The 11,338-nt window shown below is 46.2% G+C and overlaps 1 protein-coding gene across 1 annotated transcript in view; it reads right to left on the bottom strand.

Moving 5' to 3' along the window:
• Positions 1-281: 281 nt before the first annotated feature.
• LOC147611846 (HVA22-like protein e) overlaps positions 282-11,338 on the bottom strand; it is a 54,833-nt gene continuing 43,776 nt past the window's right edge. Inside the window, exons 4-5 of the mRNA XM_086783722.1 lie at positions 703-940; positions 282-612 (exon numbers count right to left, since the gene is read on the bottom strand). Coding sequence (XP_086639848.1) covers positions 559-612; positions 703-940 — 292 coding nt within the window. The 3' untranslated portion in view covers positions 282-558. The remainder of the gene's footprint in view (positions 613-702; positions 941-11,338) is intronic.

Here is an 11,338-nt window from a genome sequence, read left to right as displayed (position 1 = left end):
TGTACAAATCAGGGCTGAAAAGAGAAGCAATGATGAAGAGGACTGAGGCACCTAATATATAGGGCCCCTAGAGCTGGTCAGTCAGGTCCTACAGGCCGACCAACACATAAGTCTATAAAAGTGCTCCCAAAAAATGGTGCAAAAAATAGCAGAAAAATATGCAATGCAGGGCCTTGTAAAAGGGCCAGATACAAGCATGCAGGGAGTCCATCTGGGGATGAACAATATTTCCAACAAGAGAGAGAGAGAGAGAGAGAGAGAGAGTAGATGAACCTAATATGTAATAAAATGGCATGTTGCCACTTGGCATATAACTTCACAACACACGATCATACAATATAGATATAACAAATGGCAAATGTGGCTCATACAACAAACTACAAATGATATATGTGGCACCATGCACAGTAGTATATCTGACTGTGAAAAACAACATTCTATTGGAACCTAATAATTGAGGCATGGGGGGTGAAAACATCTTTTGCATGGTTTTGATTGTCTATGAAGGGCCCTGCCCAGCCTGCTACATGGAAAGTTTGTCCTTAGTTGCCTCCTCCCTTAGTTGCCTCTCCTTGGTTGGTCAAGTTTGTACTTGCGAGCTTCGCTGGTAGCCTGACCCAACACATCATGATTGTTAAATCCTTTAAATCATGAAAACTATAACATAAGAAGGCAGAGAAAATGAGCAACTTAAAAGGGTACCGCTGCAATGACGTTTTCGAAAGCGTCTTGTCCCTGACTATCAATGAATTGCTGCACCAATGACTCTGCGCTTGGGCTCATCAATTGCTCCAAGCGGTACGACACACTGCTCTCATTCCTGTCCTTCTTGAAGAGCCTTTTTTTCACAAAGTAATCATACACAAATGCTGCACCATTGAACTGTGGCAGAACCAACCAGCACACCCCGAAAAACTTTATTTTGCCCCAGAAAGGAATCCTGTAACAGCAAAATGCTCTTAATATTCCTAGGGAGATTCGAGAAGCACCCTTGCGATTGCCATAGCAAGACTACGCCATTGAAATCGTTTTTTACCCACTTGGAAAACCTTTCCCTAAAGCAAGAACATCACTGCCACAAGCTATAGCACCTCTACAGTCCCATTTGATTGCAAGGGTGATTTCATAATCACAACATTTCATTATTCTGGCACACACACTATCACCACTTGTCTCCCTGGGGATTTTCTTGTCCAGGGAACGCTGCCTAAATGGAGAGTGATCAGACCTTCCCCCTTTTGGTTCATTTCTAGAGTCAGTGACATGTGCACTCAGATCTCTACTGAATAAAGACCTTGCCTGCCCACCTGCTGCCTTCGCAACCCCCCTTCGCCTGCCCAACTTCTGCCCTTCGCTAGTGTTTTAGCCCCCGCCTGCCCTTCAGCTGCCCCTGCCAGCCCCCCTTTTGCTGCCCCACCTGCCCCCGTCAGCCCCTCTGCTGCCCCCGCCAGCCCCCCTTTTGCTGCCCCGCCTCCCCCTTTGCTGTCCGCCCCCTGCCTTCTTCAGTCCCCGCCTGCCCCTCTGCTACCCCCACCTGCCCCTTTGCCCTTGCTTCCCCAGCTGCTCCCCGCTTTTGCCCCCCTTCCTCTACTCCCATTTTCCCAGCAGCTATTTTATCTGGATTCAAGTCGGCCGCCCACTTTTCTTGATTGGTCTTATGGCTTTTTGTGCCGCAGCCAATCTCTCATCACCCCCACTGGCCGGGAGAATCATCAATTTTTCACAAGACGAGCTCACCTCTCTTCAGCACGACATTGACCTTGAGGTCCAGACTACCCTTGTTGCGAGAGTTTATGGTTCCCACCCCTCTCGTTCACAGGCCCGTGAATGGCTTCTAGCACCTCTTCCTTCGGAGCTGATTGTGCACTTTCAGGATACTCGTTTACTTGGTCGAGGCTTCTTCCAGGTGGACTTTCATTCTTCAGAAGCTACTTCTCAGGCTTTGGCGAGCAGCCCCTTTCCTCTTGGTCCTAAAAAGATTTTCTTCTTTCAGTACCAGGTGGGCTTTGATCCAGTGGTGGAGGATTAGCGCCTTACCCCGGTCTCACTACATTTCCCTGCTCTTCCTCGGTCCTATTGGAAGCTTTTAGCTTCCATAGGGGCATCCTTTGGCCAGGTTCTAGAGGTACCAATCCTCCCGAGCTCTCCCGCCTCAACTTCCGCGGCCGTTACCGCCACTCTTGATGGTGTACCCCGGGTCCTTGTGCTTATTCCTGATCCATCGATTACTGATGATCATGTTATGCTTCAAAGACCTCACGGATCTCATTTCCGCCAGAGGATGGAGATTGCAGGTAGACCTAACCAGTGTCGGATTTGTCGTCGACAGGGTCACATTGCTAGAGATTGTCCCAGATCGAGGGGCCATGCTAGGAGGCGGCGTGGTCGTGCCCATCAGAGGCCTTTTGCACATGCTGAGACTCCAGCTGCTCCTTTGCCACAACAGACCACACAGCGTTGGGTTGTGGTTAGGGATGGCAGGCACCCTCGAACCCCCGTACCTACCCCTTCACCCACACCCCCTGTGGAGCACCCTAACCCCTATGCAGCTCTTGCTTCGCAGGATGTTGATCCTTTTTTGGAGGATGAGGCCTTGCAGACACATGATCTGGATCCCTCACAAGAGGATGCTGCATTACAGTTACAGGATGATTGCACCCTTGAGGATGATGTTACACATTCGCATTGTCATGGTACCTCTCCAATTCTGAGGACTAGCCCTGGCTTTTCCCCGGAGTGGGAGAGAGAGGTAAGGTTTACATTGTCAGATTTTCTCTCCCTTACCTATGCGAGACGTACTTCTGTCTCTAAAGGGGGTCCTTCGTCGACCACGAGATCTGGTTGTTTCCTACTCTGAGTCTTTATGAGGATTGTCTCTTGGAACATTCAAGGTCTTGGAGGTTTTTTTCCACGTCGACGGAAACAAATTGTAAAAACCCAGCTTCATTGTGCAGTCACAAGTGGACCTATGGATATATTGCTCTTGCAAGAGCATAAACTGGATGCTAGTCATTGTGGGAGATCAGGCAAGCTTCTCTCGGGACACACCTTTTGGTCACCGGCTTTGGGTACCAAGGGTGGTGTTTGTATCTCTGTTTCAGCTTTGATCTTGCCTTGCATCATTGGACATGGTGTCATTTTGCTTGCGAGAGCGCAGTGGATCCTTCTTATGCACGGTACTACACGCATTGGTATTCTCAACCTCTATGCTCCTAGCCATAGAGGTGAGAGGATTGCCTTTTGGAAATCTCTCACTACATTGATGCCTCTTGCCGACCATTGGATTATTGGTGGGGATTTTAACATGGTTGAGATGCCAACGGATAAAAGAGGTGGACATGAGGGCTTGGTGCATCCTCTTGAAAGAGCATCTTGGGAGAGGTTTATACTTTCCATTCATGGTAGAGATTGTTGGCATGAGGATGACATTTTGAGGAGTCCATCCACTCTTCTTTATTCATGGTCTAACAGGAGAAGAGATGTAGGATGTATCTATGCACGGTTAGACAGATTTTATGTGGATGATTGGGGGGACAAAGCTGAATTTTTCTTCGGCCTATCATCCTCAAACAGATGGGCAAAGTGAGATTGCCAACCTCACTATATTGGATATGCTAAAGTGTTATGCTCTCGAAGCAAAGGATCAATGGGAGAAGTACTTGCCATTGGTTGAGTTTGCCTATAACAACACTGTTCACTCTTCGATAGGCAAAGCTCCTTTTGAGATTATCTATGGCAAACCGTTATTGTTGACTATTTTAAAGACCAAGGAAGAGATGTTCCATCTGGACGAGTTCGTTCGAGATTTGGATACGGCCTTTGCACAGGTTCGGAAGGCTATTGAAATTTGAAATATCTCAAACCAAGCAAAAGAAAGTTATAGACAAGCATAGAAGGAAGGTCACTTTTGAAGAAGGAGATTGGGTGTTATTGCGATTTTAAAAAGCAAGACTTAGAAAGTCAAAAGCTAAGAAGCTCAAGGAATCCAAGCTTGTCCCCTGGTATTATGGACCTTTTCAAGTTACCAAGAAGATCAACGATGTATGTTATCGTTTGGACCTTCCAATCATTGGAGGATACATAATGCCTTCCATGTCCATTTATTAAAGCCATATACAGGACTACCCCCAGAGAACCCTGTATTGGAGGATCCACCTGAAGTGGAAGAACAAGAAATCTTACAGTTGGAACAAATTGTGTTCCATTCCGTGAGAAAAAGAGGAAAGACAGTGGTCAGAAAACTCCTCTTGAAGTTTAAGAACTATTCACCTATCGATGCGAAATGGATGCCAGAAGAGTACTTCAAGGACTATCCAGATATTCTTCGAGCTTATGAGGAAGCAGTTGGTCCAGATGTATTTGAAGTACAGGCTTGAAACGTCTTGTGATCAAGACAGAATTAAGAGGGAGGGATTGCAGCCCTAGCCCTCTTCATTGTATATATTTATACTGAAATGGAATTGATCATTATCTTGCTTATGTAATGGTCTTGATTAGATACGTCTAGTTTGGGTGGCAACGATGCCAGAAACCCCAAGAAGCAAGATTTGTATATGGGAGGCAACAATGCCAAAAGACCCATTGGATGGCAACGATGCCAGATACTTAAGACTTCGCAGTCGGGCGGTCATTGCGACCAGATGGCCCAGATGACTGTATTGGATTTCATAGTCGGGCCGTCAATGCGATGAGACGGCCCAGATGACTATTTATGAACTCTCAGGTGGTCCTAGAGACCAGAAGGCCTTGAGGGAAGTCCTAGTGACCAGATGGCTTAGCACGGTTTCGATGAAACCAGACAGGACAATCCATGAACAGAAGGATCATTATTTGTGCATTGCATACTGATGTATGTCTCAATTTCTTTGACTTTGTGTGTTGTTTTTGATGTGTGGACAATGCTTGGATTTATGGCATGTGATAGTCCACTGGGCTCCAAACTACCTGGCCAGTACCTAGAATACCCAATAGACGCGAATGATGCATACATGTTTGTTAACTAGCTTGTGTCTAGTTTTTACAGAAGGTGAGTATGCATTTATTATATCTAACCCCTGTTACAGGCTATGAAGAATATTACCATCAAGAACAAGGACATCGGTCAAAGAAAGGCATAAAGATGTTGCCAGAGGAGCAGAATGCACCACATATATGAGGAAAGACCAGATGCACAAGAGCACCAGATGGGGCTAGTACCACGATCCTATGCATGCCACAGTTGAGGACAACTGTGATGTAAGAGGGAGAGAATGTAACCATTTGTCCTCCATGCTCTTTTCACATGATAGACGTCATGCCCGAACACATGGACAGGATGATGCACACATGGAAACAGGGTTCCTAAAGTTGGAATTGGAAAAAGCACTTGTCTGGGTCAAAAAGCAAGAAAAAGCAAAAGTCAAACTTTGTTGGAAAGAGGGCATCAAACCAAGTCAAAAAGCTAAATGCCGATTTTTCAAAAAGCAGCTCCAAGGCCAAAAAGCAAGGCCTTGTAAAAGCATAAATCAAGAACTTTGACTATTATCAAAGCAAAATCAAGGAGGCAAAGAAAAACAAGATAATAAAACAAAAGCTAGGGGATAAAGGTAAACGCAAAGCGTGGTAAAAAGCAGGCACCCCCTCAAGTATTTAAAGAAGCATGCACCCTCTAGGTGGATAATAGAAGACTCAAAGAGAACTTTGAGAGAGAAGTTGAGAAGACTCATCATCATCATCTTCCTCGCCTATCAACTCCTTCACCACAACCGGCGGCAACCACCCTTGCAGCCCTTAGCTAGCGCTCCACCCTACAACACCTTTCTCAGTCAGCGCTCCACCATCCTGCGCCTCTACCCGGTGTACTTTGCCGCTGCTGCTGCCCGCCAATTGTTGCGTGACTATTTTGTGCACCAGTCTAGCAGCGCCTCCGCCCTTGCCTTGTGAACCTTGCACCACCCTGAGCAGAGCCGACCAACAGTCAGTGCCAACCGTCGCCCTGAATACCTGCGCCGCCATCAGTTGTGCACTGCCCTGCTCCTCCAAAAGCCGTCATTGCTTTGCTACCTACTGCCTGAGATCGCCGCTTTCTGCCGCCCTCTCAGCTGTGCACCACCATGTCCGTCGGTTGCCCTTCCATGTGCTGTGCCGCTGCTCCACTATGCGCCACTTTTGCGTCACTTGCAGCTGCTTCTGCCCAACCTGTGTGCACCACCAGATGCCTATTGCCTCCAGACACCACCAGAGTTGGCACCAACCACTTACGTAACCAGTGCCGCCGCCAGCAGTAGCTGCCACCTGCGCCACTACTTGTAGTAGCCGCCACCTGCGCCACTGCCTGCAGTAGTCGCCACCTACGCTGCCTTCCAAGTACTGCTGCCACCTTCAGAAGAGCCGCTGCCCTACTGTATCTGCCTCACCTACTTGAAAAGAACATTGAAGATTGTGGCGCCATCTCCTTCTGTCCTGCCAGCATCCACCACTTTGGTGTTTGCCGTTTTTAACCTTTTTCCAGTTTGAGTGTAGAGTTCTTGTGGGTATTGGAGAGTATCAAATTTGATTCAGATTTTGGAAATTGGTAAGACTCTTGTGGGTCATCCTCCTGGTGAGCTCGGTATCAGTTATCTTGTGCCTCGACATCTCGACATCGACACTTTTGTTTGATATTGTATTCATTTGTTGTATTGGTCCTGGCTTGGAAAAGCCCGTGGATTGTTCCTGAAATAAATTCCTGAAGAGGGGGTGGGGCATGCTCCCCACTCAGTGTGGTGTACCCCTCTCTCTCTATCTTTATCTCTCGTACACGTGGTTGCATCTGTCACTGGATGCTCCGTTGGGCTTACATTCAAGAGTCCAAAGTTAGACAATCATTGTAAATTTTCATTCATACAATTAATACATTCAGTAGATTAGGTGAATCTATCTCCCATCTCTGTATGTTATCAGTTTATGCATTCAATAGCATTAATGGCACACTTAAATCAGCATGCTTCTGCTAAGCATATTAGACCAAGGGAGGGAGGGAAGGAATTCTAGGTGAGGGAATGCAATTCTCTAGATCTCTAGAGACGTCGGTGAGAATAGCCTCATGGCCACCAACTGTACGGCCACCCCCCCCCCACTGTGAAACCTATATCTGCAGTAAATTCAGCAAATTAAGCCAAGATAAGTTTAACAAGGCTTTAACAGAAAAAAACCTTGGCATATAACCGAGAAATGCTACACTCAAAATCGAATCCTTTAGAAGTGAATCCCCAAGGAGGGAGCACGGATCTTATGTTTGCACCATAGTAACATGAAACGTTTCGTCCGTTCGTCGTTTCGTCTGTTTTGGATGAAACACAAAGGTTTCGAAATGACACTTCTCATATACACATACCAAATTTATAACATAGCCAACAGAAAGATGAAGATACATTTTTTGGGACTAGTGAGTATGAAATTCATGATTTTGGGAGTAGGTTTTTTGGTATTTTCAAAATTTGGGCAAGAAAATAAGAGGAAGAGAGGAGGAAAGAAACAAATTTGAGAAGGAAAGGAGAGAAAGTTGGAAGACAAGAAAAGGAGAGATTGAGGAGGAGGAAAGAGGAGGGAAGAGGAGGGGTGGTGTAGGCATATGCTCACTTATGGTAGTGCTATGTGTGAGCAGGGCTTAACCAAGGGCACTTTTTCCCATATGGTTTTTCCCTTTGGATATCAAGTGTGAAAGGACACTCTTACATATAATATTTTGTACTTCTATATTATATGGATGTGGCACACATGCAAGGGTTGACTTGCAGTGTGAGCTTCTCCATCCTGCACCTAACCCTAATGTGTAGGTTTGTGTGTGTGAGTGTGTGAGTCCAACACCAACAATTGGTATCAGAGCACTGGAGGTTCAGTCCAAGCCGCCCTGCAGCTGCCTGTGAATTTCTGTCGGCCGGATCCGTCAAAGATCCAATTTCCATCCGTCGCCCAGCTCTGTCCGCCGCCGCCGCCCAGCCGGCGGTCTTACTGTAGAGCCAGCCACCTCCGCCCAGCCCAGTCGGCTGCGCTACTGCCCAGGGCTTCGCCGCCGCCGGATTCTTGGTGCAGCTACTGCTGCGAGCACCGCCTCCGCCTCGCCCGTCGGCTCCCCTGCCTAGGTCTCCGCCACGCCCGTCGGCTCGCCCGCCACGTCCAGCCCCGACACGCTCTGCACTGCAACTCCGGCAACTGTCCTGCAGGTCCGTCGTGACGTTGGCAGTGCACGGTCAGACAGTGGCTGTCTTCGCTACCCAATCACACAGCTTCGCCGACTTGCACCAGCCTGTCCCGCCACCTTTACCTGCGCCGACCTGCAGTAGCCTGTCCCAACATCTTTACCTACGCCTGGCTGCTGGTAATCAAACGCCGACCTCTGCATGCCTGCACCACTCTTCTCCACGTCTGTGTACTCGCCAACTGACGCCTACAATACACGTCTATACCATCCGTACTGCCCTCGCCTGCAGGTACTTCTTACACAGATTTTTATTCACATGAAAATACAAATTTTGCAGCCATTTCAGGGCAGGTCAGATTCAAACAAAAATTACCCTTTGCCATAAAAGTTGCCCTTTGCCAAAAAAATTGCAGGTTGCGCTATTCATATTGTTTGGTTTGGAATTTGGGGGTTTTCCAAATTGAGGTCAAAATCAGCAAATTGAGCCTCTTTCAATTGCAGAAATTTGGGGCTTTTGTGAAAATTGGCCAATTAACTGCACATTGAAGCGATTGGATTGCATTAAAATTGGGGCTTTTCAGATTGAAGCATGTAATTGGACATTACAGCTGTGATTTGTCGCATATATATGTATACACATTGTGTGTAATTGGACAATTTGGTGCAGGTTTACACTTGCTTCGGTTTGCAGGCAAACATTTGCAGAGGACATTTGGTTGTCTAGCAGTGCACATTGGTGCTTGATTTGCTTGCAGATATATTTTGTTGACATGGCTCAAAATGCTATAGATGTATCTAGTGTGCTCACCCAGGAGGACAAGTTGGATGGATCTAACTACTCCCTCTGGAGTTTCATGATCCGTAATTTACTGGTAGCCAAAGGGCTTTGGGGCATCGTGTGGTGTGATGACACACGCCCACTTACCATACAGCCAGCCACGCCTCATAGGCGAGGTGCTCCAAGAGCTCCTAATGTAGAACCTGCTCCCACACAAGAGCAGAAGAGATGGAACTCTAGGGATGCACAGGCCATGTCATTGATAGCCCTTGCAGTGAAAAGGACTATTATTCCGCACATTCGTTCTTGCAAGACATCGAAGCTTGCATGGGACACATTGGAAGCAATGTATCAGGTACGCAACGAGGCAAGAGTTGCCTACTTGAAGAGGCAATTGGATCTTCTTTCTATGGATGAGGGTGACTCCATGGCAGATCATCTCACCAAAGTGAAAGATTTGCAGGAACAATTACTCAACATTGATGAGGTTATCCCAGACAGACAGCTGGTCACCAACACTCTTCATTCTTTACCACCTTCCTACTTGGGCTTTCACACCTCTCTCAACCTCTCTATGAGAGGAGGTGGTGATCCCGTCACTTTTGAAGAGCTGGTGGGTTTACTCTTGCAGGAAGAGCAAACAAGAGCAAACTTATCGAGCAACCGTGGTGGAGACAAGGCATTTACAGCCAAGGATAAGGGTAAAGCAAAGAGCTTTAAGCATGGGGGACAACAGTCTTGCAAAGAGCTTTAAGCATGGGGGACAACAGTCTAGCAAGGCTGGTCATGGACAGCCCTCTTCTGGTGGTGAAAAATCTGACAAAGGGGATGCAAACAAGCCCAAAAAGAAGGACAAATGTCACTACTGCCATAAGCCTGGACACTACATCAGTGAAAGTAGGAAGCGGATTGCAAAAGAGAAAAGGAAAGAAGCAGGCAATGCAGTAGCAGACTCTTCTGATGACAAAGCACAGCAATGAACTAATGTAATCCAGGAAGAGTACACTTTTTTGGTCAAATGCACTAGTGGCACACCAAGTGCTTCAGACAATGATATGTCTTGCATTGCATCTGACAGATAGGATGTATCATGGTATTTTGATAGTGGTGCTTCGAGCCACATCACTTCATGCAAAGATGTATTTCAACACTTGGTTTATGCTTCAAATGGCCACACTGTATCATGTGCAGATCATACCACATATCCAGTAAAGGGAATTGGCAATGTCATACTTATTGCAGCCAATGGTGCCAATATATATGAAAAATGTATTGTATGTTCAGGCATAAAGAAAAGGGAATTGGCAATGTCATACTTATTGCAGCCAATGGTGCCAATAAAAATGTATTGTATGTTCCAGGCATAAAGAAAAATCTGCTCTCCGTCTCAGCCATAAACGACCAAGGTTTAAAGGTTGAATTTGAAGATGGGAAGTGTTTGGTAAAAGACCCATCAAAGGGTTATGAAATAGTCACTTCTGAAACACAATACAAAGGCTTGTATAAGCTGGACAGCTATGACAAGCGTACTTATGATGCAAATACAGTGGCTGCCCACACTCCTGCTATGCATGATGCAGAGCTATGGCATGCTCGTTTTGGGCATGTAAATTTTCGGAGTTTGATGCTTTTGCAGAAGTAGCATCTTTACTTCGTCACATTCATTGATGACTACTCTAGGTTTGCTTGGGTTTACCCTTTGAAAGCGAAAGCAGAGGTGTTTGCATGCTTTCGACACTTTGTAGCAATGGCTGAAAATATGTGTGGATGTAAAGTCTAAACACTCCGCTCAAATAGAGGTGGAGAATACATGTCAAATGCATTCAAGGATTATATGCTTCAAAAGGGCATAAAACACCAATGTACTGTGCCTTATACACCGCAGCAGAATGGTGTAGCTGAGAGGAAAAATAGATCTCTCATGGAGATGGCAAGATGCATGGTGAAAGCACAAAAGTTGCCTCACAATTTTTGGATGGAAGCTATAATGTGTGCAACTCATGTGTTGAACAGGTGTCCAACAAAAGCTTTGAAAACCATAACACCATTTGAGGCTTGGTATAGCCGAAAGCCAACAGTGGATTATATGCGTACATTTGGGTGTTTGGCATATGCACATGTGCCAGAACAACTCCGAACAAAGCTAGATGACAAAGCAATGAAATGCATTTTTGTGGGCTACAGCAATGAGAGCAAAGGATACCGTCTTTATAATCCAACAACACGAAGGATTTTTGTAAGTAGAGATGTGGTATTTGCTGAAAATTCAGAACAGCCCATGTACAGCTTGTATAGAAGTAATGATACAGGTATACAGGACATGTTTGATGGACTATTACCCATTGCAATTAGGGGGGATTCAGATCAGCCAGCCCCTACACAAGAAAATCCTCATGTAG

The sequence above is a fragment of the Cibotium barometz genome, chromosome 46 (assembly GCF_041138505.1).
Source record: "Cibotium barometz isolate CiBa-2024 chromosome 46, ASM4113850v1, whole genome shotgun sequence".
Lineage (NCBI taxonomy): Eukaryota > Viridiplantae > Streptophyta > Polypodiopsida > Cyatheales > Cibotiaceae > Cibotium > Cibotium barometz.
The sequence above is the reverse complement of the archived record's forward strand: the minus strand, read 5'-3'. Positions and strand labels throughout refer to the sequence as shown.